Raw genomic sequence first — 23,039 nt, forward strand, 5'->3', positions numbered from 1 at the left:
GGGAAACTAGAACCCAGCTCTTTGGGCTGGATTCACGTAGATTTTTGGCGTGTGCAGTCAGCAGAGGCTGCCGGTGCCCTTGCGAAACGTGCCCCCTTCAACACCAGGCAACTGGTTTACTGGTTTCCCCACAGCGAGCACGTACAGGCCTCGGCAGGCCCAGACCGTGGAATTCCCGACTTTCCCAAATCCATTCCTGCCGCTTGCAGTTCACTTCCGGTTATTTACTCAGCCATTCATTCATTCATTCACACCAAGCACTTAACTACATGCCAGGCCTTTCCAAATGATGGTTTTGGAGTGATAACACATTCAAACTGCTAAGCTGTTTTCCGCTAGAAAACATGGATACAATTCTTTTTATGCTAGTATTGCAGATCCAGCATTCTAGCTTGCTTTTAAATCTTATTGCATAAACAAACAAAATAATTACGGAGGCAGAAAAGCATAGAGGTTTCAAACGTAGGCCCAGAAGTCAGGCAGTGCCGCGTGGTGATCAGTAACCTCCATGATGCACTGCAGATTAGGTAAGATGATAGATCTGAGGATCAGTGGTATTGAATGAATACCTATAGTATTAAACCCTATGACAATGAACGAATGAATATGCCTATGGTTCTGAAATACAAAAATTCGAAAGAAACTAGTGATTACAACCTTTTTTGGCCCAGGAGAGATGGGAGACAGGGGACTCCTGTGGAAAGTGAGAAGTTTTGTGTGACCCAGAGGTCAAATGTTTGCTTTTAGGTATCAGTTAACACTGATGGTGGGTTACCCAATTGGAGTTTAAACGTGTTTATCCTGACAGGTGATTCAGGTATAATTCATGGAAACCCTGGGCTTCACTAGGTCTCCCAATATCCCAGTCGTTGTAAGAAATATGTCAGATTTACTGCTTGAAAAAGGTGAGATGAACTATAATTACTTAAAAAATCAAAACAAAGACATTTCTTTCCCAAAAACATAGCTTTCAGAGGATAAAATTCTAAAATACAAGAAATCCAATCAATTGAAAATCTGTTAGAGTATCCCTAGAAGAACAAAAAATTCCAAAAAAATCTTACTGTTAAAAATTGAAATGTCTTTCTTTTCATCTTCCTCTTTATCAGGAAAGATATGGCCAATTTTAAATGGACCAATGTTTAGCAAAAATAACAAGCATTGGACTTCTGATTCTGGTGTTGATTCACTGGTTTGGGAATCCAAGCTGTTATCTATGACTTTTTTATTCCCTTCATTTTAATTAATACAATTAACAGTGATGGTGCCAGATATAAGGCAAATTAAAACCAGGTCATTCTTCTGGTAAACTGGTCTGGTAAAACCAGGTGGGCTTTTTTGGGGGTGGGGGGCAGGGGATGTCGGGTGCTGGTGTTGGAGGAGGGTTTGCACCCACAGCTTAAAATGAAGCTTGTAGGTAAACTGCAGATTTCAGTGACCTACCCATGATCAAGGACCTGGGGTCCATGGACTCAAAGGCGGACACAGATGGGTTTCAGGGGTGGTGTGAGGATCCATTGAAAGTGCTGGAATGATGTGTGACGTATAGCTTTTTCTAGGGAGAATACCCATATTCTTCATGGGTCACTTAAAAGTCTGCATGCCACCCCAGGGCCTTAGAACCTACTCTGATTTCCAATTCCTTACAGGCTTGGCTGCTTCCTTTCACGAGGTTCTCTCTCATCCACTTAGATTGCTTTTGGGATTTTCTTATTCTTTTTGTTTTCTTACAAGATTTCAGCCCTGGAAGGAGACCTGTTCTCACCCTCAGCACATATTCCCTACGTTGTTACACCCCAGGTTTTGCATAAACCCTCTGCTCCCCACTGATGTGAATCTATAGTACTGTGGTTTTCTCTTTTGTACATATTTTTCAAGGAAGAACGTTTCCTGAACATGCTGAGACCACTGCCTGAACAAGAGTTGGGTATTCAAACAAGAACTTAGAGATGAACCTGAGTTTAATTTCATTTGCATTTTTAAAAAAAGAGCACCTTTATTTTCTCTTCTCAAAGCCATTTCTCTAAAACAATTTTTTTCTGTTATAAACTTCACCCCCCACAAATCAGTGCTGCATCTCGGTATCTGAGCAGTTTAACAACAGATTTGCTCACGCTTCTGTCTCTCTAGTAATATATGTGACTTTTTTCACTTCTGATTGTTTATGAAATAAAAGTTGTGATCTTGGCAGTTCCTTAAAAAGTTCAACATAGAGTTGCCGTATGACGCAGCTATTCCCATCTCAGTTATATACCCAAGAGAACTGAAAACATATGTTCACAAATGTTCATATTATTCATAAGAGTCAAAAAGTGGAAGCAAGCCAAATGTCTATTAATTGATGAATGGATAAACAAAATGTGGCATATCCTTACAATGGAATATTATATAGCCATCAAAAAGGAATGAAGTACTAATACATGCTACAACATGGATGAAACTTGAAAACATTGCATTAAGTGAAAGAAGCCAGTCACAAAAGACCACATATTGTGTTATTCCATTTATATGAAATGTCCAGAATAGGCAAATCCATAGACAGAAATCCAAAGACAGAAAGTAAATTAGTGGTTGCTAAAAGATAGGGGGAGGGGAGAATTGGTAGTGACTACAGATATGGAGTTTCTTTGTGGAATCATGGAAATGTTCTGTAATTAGATAGTTGTGATATTTGTATGACATTATGAATATGCTAAAAAATACTGAATTATATACATTAAAATGGTTAACATGGTGAATTTCAAGTTTTTTAGAAGCTGTGATCTTTGAGATGATGAAAGAAAGATAAACATGGTAACAGAATATTCTTGTGCTATTCTGGGAGTGTAAAATTTGGGGCACATTCAGGTGGGATCTTCTGAATGCTCTAGGACCTCGTTTTTAAACTCTTTAAACATAAGGATCTCCTATGCAATCTACAATCCACAAACCTGGGGTTGCAGGATTCCCAGGCCACTTGCATTAACCCTCACCCCCATACCCACCAGGAGTCTGTGGCTCACAGTCTGGAACACTTGCTCCGGAATGATTATGTCAGCAAGCTGATTTTTCTCCCTGGATATAAGATGTGTTGTGTGACTGTATGGTACTGTTATTTTGGTTTTAAGTATATAAAAAAAGGCGAAGTGATTGTACCAATTCATTTTTATCCCTATGGATCCACCCAGCACAATGTCATCTTCTCAGGTCACAATGCCAAGCACCCAACATACATGTACGTAGGCAAATAACCAGGACAACTGCTGAAACAATGGAATCCTCTTGATTTTACTGGTTAGAGTTGAGCTGCCAAAGGTACTGGGTTTTCATATACAGTAACAGCCAACTTGTTTGTGGTCAGACTTCCAGTGACATCAACCTTCTGAAACATCTGTGAACCCAGGGGGACATGGGGAAGAAGCAGCAGGCTCAGAGCCTCCTGAGAACAATGGCCAAAAAGCCCATGCATTCCTCCTTGGAAGCAACGCCAATCTGACACGTATGTAACACTGAGTTTCCTGGCTTTCTCAAGAAAACTTCAGTTTTGCCCTGGAGGTTTCCATCAGAGAGCCGGAAGTGAAGAGCAGAAGACTGAGAAAGCAGGTTAGAAGAGGAGGGATTGGCAAGAGGTGACAACCCCAGAAACACATATTTCCCCCGTACTGTACAGGAACACATTTTGTATCGTGTACACAACATAAAGAACGGCTAAAGCTGTTTTAAAAGTACAGCCGGGGTCATGTAGTATTGGGGTGGGGGGTAAAAGTTCCCAAATACCACAACTGCCCCCAGACAGCTTCACCAATAGAGCAGACAGCAGTGCAAACCATCAATGAGAAAAGCGTTAGTCTGTGAAAGGCAAGCCAAGCCCTGCACATCTGGATAGTGCCTGATGACATCACTGCACCACACCAAGGTACAAAAGGGGCTGATGTTTGTAATGATGACCATGACTCATCAAGAAAAGGTTAAATACTCTCCAGTATACTCTGTTTACTAAGGCAGGGAAGTGTGTAATATATTTTAGAAAGATTTCCCTCAAAAAAATATTAAAATTGTATAGATTCAGCACTTAAAGGGTTAATCCTCTGTTATCTGAATATTTGCGTACATTGCCTCCTTTTACAAGTGCTAGTCAATGAGGCATTACTTTTTTTTTATAATCATTAGTATCAAATTATTGGCACCATTCAGGTTTAAGGATAGGGACAGGAGAGCAAATTATACAACATAAAAATACAGTTCTGATACAAATATACGAGATCAATTCCACTTAAGTGGTCATAAGAAATGGATGGACATTTTACACACAAGGAAATACAGCTAATAAGTCACCACATGGAAAAGTGCTCAGCCTTGCTAGCAACTAATGAAATAAAACCACCTTTCAAGGAACAACTATACGCACTTATTAAACTAGCAAAAATAAATAAAAATGGCACAACCCAATATTGGCAGAACTATTGGTAAATAGAAATGCTTACACATTGCTGGTGGCATCATAAATTGTAAAGGGGATTCAAGCATTCAGAGAGGATGGGGGGTTGAACTTGATGACCTTTAAGGTCTTTTCAACCCAGAGACTGGATCTTTCTAGAAAGCAATCTGGCAATATGAAACAAGAGCTATAAAATACCTCATGCTCTTTGACCTTGTAATCCCTCTTTGGAGATATTCCCAAGGGGAGAATCCAAAGGAAGGAACGTTTTTTACAAAGACATTCATAGCAGCACTATTTATAAGAGTGAAAAATTAGATATAACTCAAATATCTAGTAATGGCAAGAAGTGAGGTTAATCATGGTACATGGATACAAAGAAATCAAAATTGGTGAGAGCAGGATCAGTGTTGAAAAGAGGAGCTGTGTGTTAGATGGAGGAAGTAATCAAAGACCAGGTACACACTGACCATACTGATGTAAAAATGTGTGCATATTCATTGAGAAAGCATGGGAAACATTTCAGAGGGCTAGTTTGTGGTTGGGGGTTCTAAATTATTCCTGCAAAGTTGTTCAAGTGCATAATAAAAATTTAAAAACACATTTCTTGAAACTATATAAAAAGAGAGCAAAGTTTCTTCTGGTCAAGTTTCTATCAACAGGACATGAGTTGATCAACTTTAGAAATAATTTTCCTTTATGGAACACCCAAATGAATCCTGATATCAAGTCACTTTGTAAGGATTTTTAGACAATTTAAACTATAATGTCTTACTTTGGGTTCAATAATAAATTTTATATATCCCAAATAATATCATATGCCATAAGTTCACAAGTTAAATTGTATTTCAGATTAAGCTGAAGCACCTTCAGCTCTGGTGACTGCAACTTTCCTTTTTTAGTTCACCTACTTGTGTCTGAATAAAAATGAATGTTAAAGACTTTATAAGATCTGTGTATTTACCAGTGTAAATGAAAAACCAGCAGTAAAGAATTATTCTCTCATTAAAAATGACTCTAACAAACAGTCAAAGCTTGGTGCAAGTGTCAATCATACAAAATCACATGGTTGAGATTGACAGCAAAGGATTCCGTGCCATATTAACTCCTGTGGTTATTAATATATACACACAGGTACTTCTGAAAAGGAATCCTGGTTTTCCCATCTTTCTTCTAGGCTTACCAAATCCTGTCTCAACTACACTGAGTAGCAGAAAAACTCTAATACTCAGGAGACATAAAATATCTTTTCCGATAGAAGTCAAGCCAGAAGTTGGCTTTGACTAACCACAGAGACCTGGGCCAACAGAGCACACATTTGTATGTTGTGCTAGAGTGATCACACAAAGCCCGAAGAAAGAAAACGGACAGAAGGCACCATGCCATCCTCCAGGCACCAAGGGGAGAATTTCACAGTTCGGTCATCAACAGTCTTTTCATCATTTTCTCTCTCTCCAGTTCCTGCCGGAGCGTCTCTGCACTGAAAACAATAAGGTGACAAAATGGTGAGATACACGCTCAAACATGGTAAGAGCAGTCTCAGTTTAAATGTCATCTCCTAGATTCTTTCCCAAACTGAGTTCTTGACTTTCTCTTTCAGGCTCCTTAAGGACCCCCTACATTTGCTAGCATTACAGTGACCTGAAATAGGCTGCCTATAGGTTTCCCCCACCAGACAGAGAGCTTCTGAAAGCACCGCTCCTCAGGGGACTGACTGTTATATATGCCATTCCTCTCTGAAACCCTGGAGCCTAGCATAGGATCTGGCACATAGCAGCCTCTCAGTAAAGGTCATTTAAATGAATGGGAAAATGTCCAGGGGTTAGATTTCTTTAAATCATGTTTTCAATTGGTTTCATATGCACTTTCTCCCAGAATTACCTCCAATGTTTTAATAAATAAAATTGAATGAAGTAAAATTGGCTGCTTTAAGAGGTTGCTGCTGAGCTCTTGGTCCTTGAGCCCAGTTGCTTATCTCCAGTGGAATTTCTCTCCACTGTTTAGGTGCACGCATACACACACACACACACACCCCACAGGAAGTACACGTCATGAAAGGCACAATCAATTTTTTAAATAATTTCATTCAGAGTAGAAAGCAATGTTTCTACTATGGCCAAGAAGGCTTTACACAATCTGGCCCCAGCCTACAACTTCATGGGTTTCCTCTCCTGTCGTTCACTACCTCTCCGGCTGCACCAGCCCCCTTAACTCTTCCTTAACCGTGCCAGGCTCACTCCACCTCAGAAGCCTTAGCACCAGCTGTTCCCTCTGACTACTATACTCCTTTCCCAAGTATCTGCAGCTTGCTCCCCTCACCACCTTCAGCTCTCCGCTTACATGCCACCTGGGTGAGACCATCCCAGCATGCCCTATTGCCCTTCATGGATTTATGTTTCTCCCTAGCACTTGTCACTATCTCACACACACATACACACACACTCATTCAATGTCTTTCTCCCCTCCCCCAACACTAAATTGTAAACTCCGTAAAGGTAGTACTTTCATCTGTTTTGTTCACTCTACAGCCCTAGCGCACCTAGAATAGTGTCTAGCTTTTGACGACATTTCAATGAACACCAATATTCAGAGAATATTCAGAGAATAAATGAATAAAAGAATGAATAAAAGAGTGGTAGATGTCACAAACACAATGCACCTAGAGCCTGTGCCTGGTTTTCCTGTCATCAGAGTTATCTCTTGGTACCGGTACCTGCTGATCTGACTGACCTGGCCACTGGAGAAACAGGCTTCCGAATGGTGTAGATGGTCTGCACTGTGGAGACGGTCTCTGTCAAAGGCCTCAGGGTTGCTGCTGGAATCAGTGGGGAAGACTGGCCAGGACAGCACTGTAATTTACTGTCTCTAAAGTCTGCCTGGAGAGGAAACAGAAAAGAGGAAATCAGTCTCAGTTTGGGTCCCATTTTCACACTGTCAGCTGCTCCCTAAGCCTTACCACACAGTCCCTGTTATTTTATTTATTTATTTATTTATTTATTTTTGGCTGCGTTGGGTCTTCATTGCTGCACACGAGCTTTCTCTAGTTACGGCAAGCAGGGGCTACTGTTCGTTGCGGTGAGTGGGCTTCTCATTGTGGTGGCTTCTCTTGTTGTGGAGCATGGGTTCCATGCTCATGGGCTTCAGCAGTTGTGGCACGTGGGCTCAGTAGTTGTGGCACGTGGGCTCTAGAGTGCAGGCTCAGTAGTTGTGGTGCACAGGCTTAGCTGCTCCGCGGCATGTGGGATATTCCCGGACCAGGGCTCAAACCCGTGTCCCCTGTATTGGCAGGCGTATTCTTTTTTTTTTTTTTTTTTTTTGCGGTATGCGGGCCTCTCACTGTTGTGGCCTCTCCCTTTGAGGAGCACAGGCTCCGGACGCGAAGGCTCAGCGGCCATGGCTCACGGGCCCAGCCGCTCCGCGGCATGTGGGATCTTCCCAGACCGGGGCACGAACCCGTGTCCCCTGCATCGGCAGGCGGACTCCCAACAACTGCGCCACCAGGGAAGCCCGGCAGGCGTATTCTTAACCACTGCACCACCAGGGAAGCCCAGTCCCTGTTATTTTTTAATAATAGTTAATCAATTGCCATTTATTAAATGATTTTGCTTAGTGCTAGCCACTATGCTAAGCACTTGACATACATTACGTCTGGACAATCTTCAAGGTAGAGGTCATGTTTCATCACATGTTAGACACCATCATTTGTAAGACGCACCATTTTTGCATGTGCCACAGAGAAAGAAAAAGTAACCATTCGAACTCTGTCATGTACACTATTGTAATAAACATTCTGATTTCAGAGATGTTAGAAGGTGGAAAAACGCACATCTTGGAACTGATTTTATGGAAAAGGAAAGTGAGGCTCAAAGAGGTTAAGTAATCTTCCCAAGGTCACACAGTTAGTAAGTATTAAGAACCAGTATTTAGAACCAGGGTTGGCTAACTTCATAATTGGTGTTTTTTACCATTATAACAGTGGTTCCCAAAGTATGGGCCCCAGACTAGCAGCATCAGTACCATCTTGAAATTTGGTGAAAATGCAAATTCTCAGGCCCCAACTAAGACCTTTGGAACCAGAATGTTTGGGGACAAAGTCCAGCAATCTGTGTTTCTACAAGACCTTTAGATGATTCTGATATACGGTAGAGTTTGAGAACTACTGGTCTAGAGTACACTGCCTCATTTGGAGAGGATAATTTATTGTTGTTTTCATTACAAAGCAAGATATGCTTATTACTTTACATAGAAAACTCAGAAGATACACAAAAGTAAAGAAATGAAGTAATTCCATAATCCCTTCTATCACTGTCAGTGTATTTCCTCATAGTGTTTTTTCTATGCATACTTTTTTGTTTGTTTTATATCCTTTCAGTAGTACCAGCTATATATTTTATAACTTGAGTTTTCATGCTAGTTCCTGGCCCTAAACTTGGAGAAATTTTTCACTTGGCTTTCTAAAGAAGAGGTTTTGATCATCCAATGAGCAATATATTTCTAATGATTAGACAGACGATCAGTTGTCCCTCCTAGGGAAACATGGAAAACCACAAAAATACCAGGTGTAGTTGTAGCTCTGTAAGGGTATATCTGGCTTGAGCAATGGGGAGAATCTTAACTTTGAGAGGTCCTGAAAGACTACTACTGAGAAATACAAGCCCTTGTTTGTTTTACAAGTGCCTCTAGAGAGAGAACTGACCTGGCCTGGGCTGGAGCAATGCCAAAGAATTGACCACAAGAACAGGAGCATCGTAGAGTTGCTTCCATGTGATGTTTGCCCCAGGGAGCTTTCACAAACTTTGGGCTGTAGTGGTCACTTGTGTGGTTTACCAGATAATCCTGGCTCCTTGATTTCCATGGTAGGATTACACTTCCCTACCCCACTTTGAAGTCAGGCATGACCATGTGCCTTGTTTTGGCCAAAGAAATGTGGTGCCATGTTTTATTTCCATTGGAAGATTTAAGTGCTAGTGTGTGATTTGTCACCTCTTTTTTTTTCACCTCTGCCACTGTGACTAGCAATGTTTCAGACGGCAGCTGCTCCATTAGCCTGGGTCCCAGAAACAGAGCAACACAGAGCAGAATGCATAGCCCACCCCTGACAGACATGCAGCATGAGTAGGAAATTCAATTTGTCATTTTAAAGCATGACTTAGCCTAGCCTTCCTGATACAGGAGCTGGGGTAAGAAGTTATTTTGTTGTTTCAGTGAAGTGGGTAGAGGTTGGGCTTTTGATGCCAATTTTGATCTTTTCTGGAAAAAAGAGGGAAATTTATACTTACATACAAAGGCAAAAGTGGGTAAAAGTACCAGGGCTTTAGCATGAATCAAGGCAGTGGCACCAGACTTTATTAATAGTCATTATATTTCTTACTGCCATGCACTCAAAGTAGAAAAAGAAAGAGCCAGCTTCACTTAAGAATGACCTCAGTGGGACTTCCCTGGTGGTGCAGTGGTTAAGAATCCGCCTGCCAATGCAGGAGACACGGGTTCAAGTCCTGGTCCGGGAAGATCCCACATGCCGCGGAGCAACTAAGCGCGTGTGCCACAACTACTGAGCCCGCGCTCTAGAGCCCGTGAGCCACAACTACCTAGCCCGTGTGCTGCAACTACTGAAGCCTGTGCACCTAGAGCCTGTGTTCCGCAACAAGAGAAGCCACTGCAATGAGAAGCCCGCGCACCGCAAGGAAGAGTAGCCTCCGCTCGCCGCAACTAGAGAAAGCCCACTCGCGGCAATGAAGACCAACGCAGCCAAAAATAAATAAATAAGTAAAATTAAAAAAAAAAAAAAGAATGACCTTAGGGAGCAGTGAAAATCACTATTATTAAATCTCAACCCTGAGAACTTGCCTTCTTAATATTTGTTGAATGAAGAAATGAATGGACAAACTTCTGCTGGAACAAAGCAGATAACACAGGGACAGACCAGGTTAGGCAGAAGAACATGGGACAGAAATCTGACCAGAGCCAGGCAGGGCCCCTCATCTTAGACAGACCAAGGCCCTGGACTGAGTATCAAGTAGAGTTAACAGGCCCAAATACAAGACAGAAACTGGTCTCAGGATTAAGCAAGGAGCCTGGTTGTTGAAACCAGGCCCAAGGTCAATGCTGGATCAACTGCCAGAAAAACTTTATGTGGAGTTCCCTGGAGCTGCTGAGCTCCCCCATGACTGTGGTCAGGATAGGTGTGGAGGCCTGTGGAGAGGCCAACCCTGTAGCAAGGTCAAGTGTCTTGACCTTGGAGGGGAGGAAAAGACAATATGACACATGAGGGGTAAGAAAATTAGGAAGCTGAAGCTCATGAATTTGGGTTCTGTTACCATCCAGCTGTTAGTAACTCCCTAATTATAATCTCCAGTCTAGTTCTGTCTCCTGATACAGACTTGGATATCCAACTGCCCATTCATTGTTTCCATTCAGATGTTTCCAAGGCATTTCTAACACATCACGGCCAAAGGCAAACTCATTATCCCTCCCAATCCACTCTTCCCTAAGATTTCCTTATCTTAGTGAATGGACCCACTCTCCATCCACATTCTGCAAGTCAGAAATCTGGGAGCCCTTTTTGGCCCTCCCTCTCCCTCATCCAATCCAATTCCTTACCGGCCTCTTTTTTTTTTTTTTTTTTTTAAGAATCTTTTTTTTTTTTTAAGATTTTTTTTTGATGTGGACCATTTTTAAAGTCTTTATTGAATTTGTTACAATATTGCTTCTGTTTTATGTTTTGGTTTTTTGGTCACCAGCCATGTGGGATCTTAGCTCCCCGACCAGGGATTGAACCCATACCCCCTTGCACTGCAAGGCGAAGCCTTAACCACTGAAATGCCAGGGAAGTCCCCCTTACCAGCCTCTTAAATATCCCCCTGATCTGTGCACACCTCTCCACCTCCACCATCAACACCTCTCTGGATCACATTCTCTGCCTTCTCTCCCTTGAACTACTGTCCTAGATTTCTAGGCTACGTCCCTGAGTCCACTCTGCCTGAACCCAGCTCTGCTCCCACTGCCATCACAGGGAGCATTTCCAAATGCAGCTGCCCTGTTACTACCCTGCTCAAAGTCCTTCAAAGGCTTCCTGTTGCTCGTAGGATCCAGATCAGAGCCCCTCCTTTGGCCTACAAAGCCAAGCACGGTTTTGCCCTATAGGGTTTGTCCCTGCTTCCCTCCCCTTCCTCCTCTCATGCCTCACACCCTTGCTCTCTGCCTTCTAGGCCCACTGGCCTTCATTTCAGTCCCCTGAATGTGGGATGACTCCTCTGCCCCAGGACTCTGGTTGATGCTGTTCCCCCTGCCTGCTCCAGCTGCCTTCAAGGCCCTCTTGCCCAGTTCTTAAAAGTCCCAGCATGGTTTCTGACATTGGCTTCCTGCTCCATCTTGGCCCCCAGCTTTTCAGGAAGGGCTTCCCTGGGTGTCTCGCAGCACTGCCAAGGCTGGGGAACAGGCCAGAGTGCCTGCCATGGCCAGCAGAGGAAGTGCAGCCAGAGCTTCCAGCTGGGGAGCTGTGCCTAGCCAAACTGCAGGGGCCATATGAATGCTGGGGCAGCAGCACTGAACAGCCTGGCCCAGCCCCTATGTCTCTGCTCTCTGGTTCTTAAAAGGCAGGTTCTGGAAGCAGATCATGACCCTAGCATGGACTGTTCTAGAAACCTGCTTTTGTCTCTGCATGGACTGCTGAACACCTTCCCAGTTCTGTTCATCCTCCGAAACATGAATCAGCCACTGCTCACACCCTCCCTGTTCATGTGGCTGGCCACCTCACATAGTGACCATCACCTAACCCATGAGAGTGCACTTCAAGCTACCCCTAGGCCACCTCACAGGTCCTCTAGATTGGCCTTTGGAAGGAGTCTCAGGGACCACTTGGTTCTTGGTTCTAGGAATCGCATACTCTGATCCCTGGGAGGAGGAGAGGGTGAGGGGAAAGAGGAGGGAGTCTCTTCTGTCCCCCCATTTGAGCCTCCCCACTTCTACTCAGTAGATGGTGAGCTTCTGCAGAAGTTTTTAGTTAAGGAAAAAAAAGTTGAGCAGCTGAAAAGAATCCTGAAAATCATCAAACTCTCTCATTTTGCAGATGAGGAAACTACATTTAAATGTTTAAACACATTTCAACAGTTTGCAAAGAGTTTAAATAAGCTGCTCAGTGACACAGAGAACCATGGTAACGGGAAAGCCAGTTGTCATGACTACCTGCTCTTGTTAAGTACACCACCTTCCTCTCCAGCACTGAGAAACAATAGTCGTACTTGACATTTGTGGGGGTGGTCTGTGGTCGGTAAAGTACTTTCAAGTTCTTGATCCCTTTTGATCCTTGCCTCAACCAGATGTAAGGAGGAGGATGTTCTTATTACTATTTCCACTTTAAATAAGAGGAGACTGGTGCTCAGAGTGGTAAAATAACTTAACCTAAAATCTTACCATTATCAAGATGCAGATCCAACCCAAAAGAATTAAAAACAGGGACTCAGACAAATATAGGTACCTGCATGATCATAGCAGCATTATTCACATTAGCCAAAAGGTGGAGACAACCCATCAATGCCCATCAATGAATGAATGGATCAACAAGTTATGGTATATAAGTACAATGGAATATTATTCCTCCATAAGAAGAAATGAAGTACTGATATATCTTACAGTGTGCATGAGCCTTACAAACATTATGCTAAGTGACAGAAGCCAGACACAATAGGTCACACAGTACATGATTCCATTTTTATGGAATATCCAAACTGGGCAAATCCAAAAAGACAGAATGGTGGTTGACAGGGGCTGGAGGGAAGGGGAAAATGGGAAGTGACTGTGTGATGGGTATGAGGTTTCCTTTGGGGGTGATGAAAAGGTTTTAGAATTAGATAGAGGTGGTAGCTGCATGACACTGAATGTACTAAATGTCACTGAATTGTCACTTTAAAATGGTTCATTTTATGTTACATGAAGCTCACCTCAATAAAACAAAACTAGAAGATGCAGACCCCCAAACCCCAGCTCCTTCCCAGCCTCACAGAGTTCACAGTGATCAAAAGAAGCTGTTGGCACTGCTGGCTGGCGAACCACAGAAAAGCACGCCACCTGGGAACAATGTCTCGAAACACAGATCTGTTTTCCGGATCTACTTACGGTAAACTGTGGCCCTGTTATGAAAGGATCAGGAAAGGGGGTCACTGTATCAGCCGGGAATGTTTTTATCTTCAAAAAAGAGACAGAGAAGAGTGTTACTTTCAGATTAGAAAACAAAGTTTTGAAATCTTTGGCAGTGCATTTTTAAACCGAACTGAAGGTTTCAGGGGCACACACACCGAGCCTTCATTACTTGTTGAAGGAATACACCAAGGGTCGCTAGGAGTGTTGCCCAGCGCGCGTATCTGTGCCCGTTGTTGTGCTATAGGGCCAGGCCGCTGCAAGGAAGACAGGTTGGAGTCTTCCTCGCCCTGACCATGACCAGGGCGTATAATGAGGCAGGTGAGGGCTCCCTGGGGGCCTGCTGACAGCTCCCCTGCAGCTGTGGAGAATGGACTAGAGGCCGCTGAGAGGGCACATCTGGGAACACAGTATATCAGAGTGGACAGAGTACCAGGAGGCCTGGACTCATCAGGCCAGGAGGCTTCCCTGTCTGTTCACTTTCGTTGCCGGGTTCCCTGTAAACTCTGGGCCATAGAGGGAAACCTCAGGGAAACCCATGTAAGCGTGGGAGAATCCCACCACCGTGGCCTTGGGAACAGAAGGCATGGTGATCAGAAGTGCCCCGTGCTGGGGTCTGAAAGAGGGTGGACGCCCCGGCATGATCCGGTAGGGCTAAGTGGCCAAAAAGAGCCTTTGTTTCCATTTCTTTCTCTTGGGTCATTTCATCTTTGGCCTCCTGGAAGCCTTGGAGGATGTGGGGCGGGGGTGTGTGTATTTCTTTAAGCTGGCCTAGAGGACTGCCAGCAGGCCCAGGGTCCTGATGACTGTGGCACTCGCTTTGTCTGCAACCCACAGGGGCACAGAAACTGCCTGCTGGTGAATGCACATTGTGCCACCCGCCACCAGAGGGCTGCAGCCAAGACACCGAGGCCACCACTCCCTATGTGCCACCGCCTTAGTGTCTCTCGGAGTCTTGCCTATGGACCCTGGAGTAGTTACCTGATGGCCTTGAGTCATTCTAATGGAGGGTAAGGTAGGGAGGGTGAGGAACACATCAGACCAGACCCAAATCTGCTGAGGGTTCTGAATGAGTTGAGTAGATCTCAACTCATCCGATCTAGAAATGACAATGTCCTTGCCGTGGGCACTGAGATGTCCAGCCCAAGCCTGCTCCCCTTCCGCAAACTCCCCTTAATCTCTTTAAATATCTCAAAATTCCCAGGGACTCAGGTGCCAACTCGGGTTGCTGGTAGTGACTGCCTGCAGCATGGTAAGAGAAGGACTGGGGGCAGCCTTTCTCCTCACAGGGCCTAACATGGTGTTCTGAGACCCAAAGCAAAGTGAACATAACATACAGAGAAGACTCAGAGCATCATGAAATAAAAGGCGAGAAGAGGATTATTATCGCTCTTAAAGAAATATGAAAGTGGGCAACTTCAAAGAATTATTTTATACCTGCTCTAAAGAAGAAAAAGACATTCCAACAGTTACACTCTGGGTTGCCGGGCTCTGGCAAAGCACATTCACTCTTCTGATGATGGCACTGATGGTCATTGGTATCACCACTTTAGAATGACTTTAGCAAAGCCAGAGTTGCAATTCTGAACCCGGCAGGGTCTGGCCTGAGAAAATAAAATACCTGACACACAAGCTACATGTGTTCCCTCGAATAGTGACAAGCTGGAAACAAAGCACGCATCCTGCAGTAAAGAGTTCATTAGGTGGATGGTGGACCATTCACTTGATGGAATATACAGTATGTGGTACCAAGAACAAGCTAGAAACGATAACACATTAAGCAAAAAGAGGAAAACAGGAGATGATATGGATACTCTGATTTAACTATGTAAAATTATGAATGAATACAAATAAATATTAGAAGGAAACATGCAAAAATGAAAAAAAGTTGTGCTAGGTTGGGATTATGGGTGATTCCCTCCAAGTCATTATATAATTCTCATATTGTCATCTTGATAAATAGCAGGAAAACACAAGTTAAAAGCTTTTGTTTTCAATAGAAATGCAACTAAGAATTTTTCTCTCTGCGGAAAGCATCTATCCCCAGCACGGCTCTAGGAGAACAAACCCTTCACGGTTCTTGAGACCTAGAGACGAAGGGGCGGGACCACAGCCGTGGGTCCCAGTTTGACCAGGGATGGCTGGACTCCAAACTCTGCAATCATCCTGGAGTGAGAGCCCCTGCGGCCCCGGGCTCCTCCGGAGGTCTGGTGCTCGTGCACACCCACGGGCTGCCTCCTGGTGGCTCCTGCCCGCCTCACCTCTCCTGGCCGGGCCCCTCTCCCTGCCAGGGTACCTACCAGCCTCGTTTTGATTGGAGGGTGCATGCAAACTCCAGTGGTCTCTTCCTTCATGGGGAGAGAGAGTGGAGGAGAACAGCGAGGGTGGGCACAGTGGGGGGCGCTGGCGGGCTCTGCCTGCTCACGAGGAGAGGAGAGAGGGGAGGGGAAGGAGAGAAAGACAGCACAGTGCAAGATGGATCTGTGGACTCCAGACAGCTCTCAAGCCAGCCTCACCCGCAGCCTCCTTCCAGCCTCTGGCCACCTGGCTTCTGGTCCCTCCCTCTTCCCTCCTCTCTCCACCTTCTCTCCTCCTCTCTGGCCCTCCTCTGTCTTCTCCACTATCTGAGCAGAACGACACATCAAAACCCCATTGTTGGGGCTGGCAGGTAGGGGCCATGTCCTGTGCCAAGTGCACAGGACCAGTGTGCTGTTGAGGATTCTGAAGCATTGCCCAGGCCAAGCCAGAAAGAGCTCAGATGAATCAGTGAAGCCAGCCATGGGGGCAAAATGAGCAATGGCCGGCTTCGCTGTTGGCGCAGTGGTTGAGAGTCTGCATGCCAATGCAGGGGACACGGGTTCGTGCCCCGGTCCGGGAAGATCCCACATGCTGCGGAGCGGCTGGGCCTGTGAGCCATGGCCGCTGAGACTGCGCGTCCGGAGCCTGTGCAATGGCCATGTATTGGAGAGTCTTTGCCTTCCATGCCCCATGGCCTCCTGCACTCTGCTAAGTAAGGGCCCACATTATAAGTGGATAAGTGAGTAGATGCCCAACAGAGAGCTACAAGAAAGAGGTACATCAGTGAGGAGGAACACAGAGTTTAACATTTAATCTGTCATGGCTCTTTATCTGTGTTCAGAAAATATATTGGCCGTGACCCTCCTCCCACATCTATGGACCCAGGCCTTGGCATCTCATATTGGCACTGGGGGGTGAGGGGGCTTGCTGCTTAGCTAGGAGATACCAAGCATTGTGAGAAAATGCCATGTCATTTGGGATACCGGGTTCCCTGGCCCCAGCCCAAAATACTGCCATGTGCCCAGCAGAGATCCAACAGCTTGTACTGGTGAGGATGAGAATGGTGAGGGGAGAATGCTCTGATGTCAGGGGAGGGAGCCACTGACAGGGTCAGTTTGGGTCTCAGGAAAGAACCATTACTCCAGGGCACAAATACATGCATCTTTTAGCTTATGAGCATTTTCTTAAGTAGTTGGTATGATCCAGCCATAATGAATCAAGTAGAGCCTCTGGGAAAGTTTCACTGAAAAATTATCAGGAAAGTTCTTGCCTTCTTTTCTATCTCCAAATTGATCTACCTCCATCCTTTTTACTATGGTGCAGTCCTAGATGATCTCCAAGGGGCTTTCACAACCATTATTCACGATGGCCTCCATAATAGCCTTGTTTTACTATTCAGATGTGGGAGATGCAGAAATTGCATTCGCAAAGTCTAAATCCATGGGTCTAGACCCTCTTGTTGATTGTTTCTAAATCCATTCTTCAGAAACAAGGGAGTCCACATTAGCCACCTAATGTGCAGTTAAGTTTTCCCACCCTACTTAAACTCCCCCTACCCCTCTGGTCCTCAGGATAAATGTTATGCTGTATAAGATGCTACCAAGGCATAAATCACCAAGAAACATGGACATTCTGCCTTGAGGCCAAAATGTGTACTGGCCACCAGTGTCTGTATTGAAGATTATAATGGATGACTTAAAGCTTTGCCCAGCATTGGACTTTATGGTAAAGAAATGTTGGTCCATCCCACAAGCATCTCTGACCTTTCTAAATGGAGATTTAGATCTCAGATTTCAAACTCAGATTTCTAAATGCATCTGAGCAGATTTAAACAAAAGAACATCCCTGGGGCCCCCACACTTCTGACTTGTAGTAAATGAACAGGATTTCACATGTAATAGAATACTATTTTGAAATACCATTTATGTTTTCTCCTGGTATTTCCTTTCCCCCTTGGGTCTTTTCTACATTCAGGCAGCTAGGTTCTATATGGCTTTTGAGTTTCAAAATCTGACTCTCTGGGGAACAGAAAGGTTTTGGCATAGATAAATGATGGTGAAAATGTGTAAGCCTTCATCCAGATAAGAAAAGAGATTGCCAGCTTGAGGATAAGAGAGAGAAGTCAGAAGGAAAGGGAGGAGGGGTAGACATTAGTGAGTGCTGCACAAAGGGGCTCTGGGCCCCCCATTCATAGGCAGAGGCTGGGGGACAGGGAGTAAAGAGCAGTGGGGACCTGCACCCCTCTACTCAGGTAGAGGTGGGAGAGCAGAGCAGAATGGCTGTGTGGTGTGTCCAGCAGATAGGGATTCACATCCCAGCGGCACTGCGATCTCCACCCACCCAAAAGGGGCATAAGGGAAGCAGCGGGCGTCCCAGATGTATCAGCAAACAGGTGACTTCACGAACGAAAGAGACTTCCCTCCCTCTCCCCATGCCCTGAAGAACACGGATGAAACCCCAGGAAGACTGAAAAGGCACCTGATCTGACTTGAGATTAAGCTTTAGCTCTCCTGCTAGAATAAGGTTCAAAATAAAAACTAAGTTATTGAGACAAATGGAAACCCAATTCTTCTGACACCCAACCCAGGGCCCGTTCTGGGCCCTAAACAACCTTCCTTTGGCCAGGATATCTCCTCCCTGACACATGAACTCCTGACTAATGTCCCCTGACCCAGACGAGACCTGGATTATGATGCTCTGCAGTTGGGTGAGTGGTTCTTGCAGTACAGGGATCAGGGAGGGACAAGCCCCAAAGAGAGAGCATCAGGGACACAGAAGGTATGGGTGTTCACGGTCTGTGTTACCTGAGGAAGGAGGCTGGCATGACTGACCTGGAGTAGAGGGTGGGACTCTGCATCCCAAGGTCAACATGATTGATGTGTCCATGTGCCCACCTTCTAACACTCTACTGACACCCACACCCCCCTGCACACCAAATGAGAACCCCAGAGGGAGAGTGCGTGCTGTCTTCACTCACTTCCCTTCTTCCCTTCCCATCCTCACACCCCCAAGAGTTTCTCCCAGGCAGAAACTCTTATCTGATCTTGAAGAGTCTATGATGCAGATTCCAGGAATGGGCAGACAAAGGAGCTGCAGAGGTTGTAGGACTTGGATTGCTAAATTGAGCTACGTAATAAAAGAGTTGGGGATTACAGAAGAAGAGAGTTGGGAAAAGGCAGGGGAAATGCTACAAGAGTGAAGCTAGAAAGAATGTTTTTGTGGCGAGTTTGGGATGTAAGTCCTTGGGGAAGTGCAAGGTGCAAGAGAATTAAGAGAGAAGCAAAATGAGATTCAAGAACTGTTACCAGGAGGTGTTCATTTAATCTTCTTTCATTATCTTAAGAGACGCCAGTTAAAGATTGAATCTTTTTCATTATTCTTGGCTGTTTGGACCATGTTTCATTCCATGCAGAGACTGGATCATAAGGGTAAAGAGTCATAAGGGTTAAACTAGCTCCAGTAGTGTCTTGGTGGAACTTGGTTTAATGAAGGTAAGAAAATCTGTCCCACTCCTTTCTCTCCAGCTCCCTGTCCTTCCAGCTCTGGCCCGAGGAACCAGAACAGGGACACAGCTTTAAGACTTTCTTCCAGCCCCAGGCCCTAAGTCTAGCCTTCCTTGGCTGTCCTTAGAGACACAGATGCCACGCCCCTCCATCACCCTAACATCAAGGGCAGAAAGGGCTGCAGCTCGCATTTCTTTGATGCTGGAAAGAACAAATGGAGGAGATGGAGGTAAGAGGACCAGACAAAGGGAGGAGCAGGCTGCTGGAGCCCCTCTTCCCCTCTAGGACCCTTCGGCACTCATGGAGATAGGTCTCTGGAGTGAAGTAAGGTCAAAGCCAATGATGCCAAGGAAAGCCCGAAATACTAGCCCTCCAGCATACCTTCTGTGTGCATGTGCTCTGTGAACATGCACTTGTGCCTCAAATCCACACAAATAAGAAGAAGGATGCTCCATCTTGAAAAAAGGTATTCACTGCAAACTTCAGCTGTGAAGTGGGCAGCTGTGTCTTGTATAAAAACCTCAGCTGTCCCGTGGCTGGGCAATGCAGCACCTGGACCCTGTTTCAGAGCTCGGTCAGAGCTGCCCAGAGACACAAGCAAAGTGTCCTGGGGACACGGAATAAGCTCCCTGCTGTTGGAGGGGTGCAAGCAGAGACTGGACAGTAACTTGGTAGGCATTGGCACCTGAGATCAGGGGACCTCTGGGTCCCTGCCAGATGCTGCTTCCTTTCTAATCTCAGTCTGTTATGCCAAACACAGAAAAGGTGAGGCAATTAAATCCACAAGCTGGATCTGCAACACAATGGTTTTTAAGGGAATCCCATCACTCCTGTCAAAGCCATGATGTATTTTTTTGTAAACTAACCCTAGTTCTCAGATCCACCAGACCTTTTAAATAATAATAAATAATAATAAATAATCATTATTTAGCTCATGCTGTACCTTCTGCATAGAATGCTTTGGTCTACTTCCTCCATCTGGCATACCTTAAAACCCTAGCAACATGAAGCCTTCTTTTTCCTAGTGCCCCCAGACAGGGTTAGGCACAGGGTCCCACAGCAGTAGCAGTTTATACAGACTCTCTTAGAGTGTTTGAAACATAGCCCTTCTTCCAAGCATTGCTCTTCTCCAAAATGGCAAGTTCCCTAAAGAGGAGGCTGGATTTAGCTCAATTGGATGCAAAGGGCACCAGAGAAAGAGCCAGAACATCTGGGCTCCAGCTCCAGCTTGGTCCCTGGATGATTACCCCACTCTGGGACTCAGTTTCCCCATCTGGGCAAAGGGGCGATGAGGTATTTCCGGGTTACCCTATCTTGGCAATCTGTCTAACGAAAAGGCCATGAATAACCAGCTCCATTTACTTGAGCATGGGAAGGTCCCCGAGCTGGGTGTTGCCCACTGCCAGTTCTCAAGCAGTTTATCTGAAGGCGCTGACTCGAAGCTCTCAGGCTGTACCAGCTCTCCAGAAGAGAAGTATAATTGCATAAATCACAAATGATTTCCTTGTGCTAGCTGAGGCAGGAGCGGTGATCATTCCTAAAGCCTGGACAGCATTTTGCCTCATTTGTCCCCTCTTGAAAGCCTTCCAGAAATCCTTCCCATCCACCACACCCTTGTCCAGGGAGCCAGTCCTGAATGACTCCCACTTCTGGCTTCTCCCCAAGCATCTTCCACACGGCTCTCCTGTTGATCCTGACCCTTTACCAACCTGAGCCCCCTCCAGCCTCTAGCTGCCCTATCCATTCCCAGAGCCTCATACGCAGCCAGGCGCAGACTAAGTTCTCAGGAGATAGTTTTTGACTTGGCTCACGTTTTGACTCACATGCCAAATTTGTGGACCATGATTTATGCTCCAGTATACTTGGGTATTAGGCTGAGCCCAGCCTAAGATACATCCAATTTTGCCTGTGTCATCTAATCATGTTTATAATATCTTATACACGTTTATGGTGCTTTATATATGGGGCTCTCTCTCTCATGTGATCCTTACAATACTCTTAGGCAGACAGGGCAAACAATGACATCCTCATTTGACAGAAGGTGGGGCAGCAACTATCCAATGACAAGGATCTTAAGGTGAGGGGCAGAGAGTGGAGCCAGGTCTGGCCTGCATGACTCCTGGTCCAGTGCTCCCTTAAAGGGCTTCCCACCTGCAGGCATCCCATCCTGAAGGAGAGACCTCTGTGCAGAGGATGGAGGATGGTAGGGAGGCACGAGGGGCCTAGAAACCTAGGTGAGGCCCTGAGCTGGTACTTTAGGCCAGAGCATGTTGTTGGAAGAGACAGCAAGAGATGCCCCACGGCGGGCATGCATGGTGGGCATGCAGCCCAGGAAGCCAAGAAGCCGAGACTGAAGCACGGAGGAGTGGCAGACAGGCAGGGTGGGGCCGCTGCAGCCACCCTCAGAGGAAAGGGAGCACGGCCCTCCCTCGGGGGTTCTGTGAGGTGGAAGGACCCGTGATGCCTGAACCCTGGAAGAAAGCTGATCCCTGAGCCTCCAGGCTGTGCGCAGGACAAGAGGAAGAGCCTTCCCAACAGCGATGCCCACCTCTGTCCATCCGTCCCACTGCCAAGATGTTTCTATGGTCTGTGGCTTTTCTGGTTTTAGCAAAATGGGAAGTTTACCAGAGGAGTGGCTTCTGTGAAATCCATCAGCAGATCACCTGGCTCCAAGGTAAAGGCACCTCCTCGGTCAGAGGGGCTCTACAAAGGCAGACAAAAATATCCCAGTTAGTGCCGGCTCTGGACTGACAGTGGAATTTCAACAGAAAATACAGACGGTCCTGACCTCTCTCCTCTTCCCCTTTTCTAACACTGAACTCATTATCATGCCAGCCCCCACCAGAGCTCTCTTAACTCCGTAGTGTACAAAATGTTGAGACCAAACCCTGAGTTTTTCTGAAATCTTAATGGGTAGAAGTAGGGTATAGGGTGGAGGACTGTCTTTTTTGAAGCTGCAAACAATTTTTCTTAAATGCTTTGAGTGCTCTTTGACTGGCCTTTGGGGGAAGAACACTTCAAAGAGTCCTTTGAATATATAAACAGAGAGTAAAGACCTCATCCTGGATCAAGATCTCACGGAGCTAAACTCATCTGCACAATAACGAGGAAAACCTTTATGGTAGGAGAGTGATTTTCAGATGGTACCTCTGAAAATCACGTTCATTTTTTGGGAAAAAATTTTTTTCGCCTTGCCTTGGGGGTATCTCAGCAGCATGGGGGGCCTTGAAACCCTTTGTGGAAAAAAATAAGTCGCATTTACTTGGTGCAAGCAGGGCCCTAAGGAGAGAGACAGCCAGAAGAGGGAGCCTTGTGGCTTCTGGTACGATGCTGCCTGCATCTCCACTGAATTCCCTTCTGTTTTGTAAATGTTTTTACGTGGTTTTAACCATGGCCTGGGATATATACAGAGGAGCCTGTGTCCACACTTGGGACAAAGCAGTGCTAGGGACTCAGCACAGTGGAGGGGAACCCAACTCCAGTTCCCAGGGGGTGATCTACAGAAAAGCGGAGAGCCTCAGTCTGGGCCAGTCACTGGCTGAAGGATCCAGCCGGATCCTGTTGAACACAGAGTATTCCCAGAAACCCCGGGAAGGGACCCCGTGAAAGACTGGCCTCAGTCATACACGATGTGGCCTGGACTATTGTTACTTAGATGTTACCAGGAATCATGATCCCTGGAGCTA

The 23,039-nt window shown here is 45.6% G+C and overlaps 1 protein-coding gene across 7 annotated transcripts in view; it reads right to left on the reverse strand.

Moving 5' to 3' along the window:
- Positions 1–5,817: 5,817 nt before the first annotated feature.
- EPB41L4B (erythrocyte membrane protein band 4.1 like 4B) overlaps positions 5,818–23,039 on the reverse strand; it is a gene marked incomplete at its 3' end in the record, with an annotated part of 141,899 nt that continues 124,677 nt past the window's right edge. For 3 of the 7 annotated variants that reach the window (XM_082623065.1, XM_082623064.1, XM_082623062.1), the window contains exons 22-26: positions 21,979–22,056; positions 15,853–15,969; positions 13,532–13,600; positions 7,148–7,293; positions 5,818–5,897 (exon numbers count right to left, since the gene is read on the reverse strand). In XM_082623065.1, the coding sequence (XP_082479191.1) occupies positions 5,828–5,897; positions 7,148–7,293; positions 13,532–13,600; positions 15,853–15,969; positions 21,979–22,056 (480 nt within the window). Of the gene's footprint in view, positions 5,935–7,124; positions 7,294–13,531; positions 13,601–15,852; positions 15,970–21,978; positions 22,057–23,039 lie in introns of all 7 variants that reach the window. The other 4 variants (XM_082623067.1, XM_082623066.1, XM_082623061.1 and 1 more) reach the window with 3 other exon arrangements.

The sequence above is a fragment of the Mesoplodon mirus genome, assembly GCF_964341445.2.
Source record: "Mesoplodon mirus genome assembly, chromosome: 1".
Classification (NCBI taxonomy): Eukaryota; Metazoa; Chordata; class Mammalia; order Artiodactyla; family Ziphiidae; genus Mesoplodon; species Mesoplodon mirus.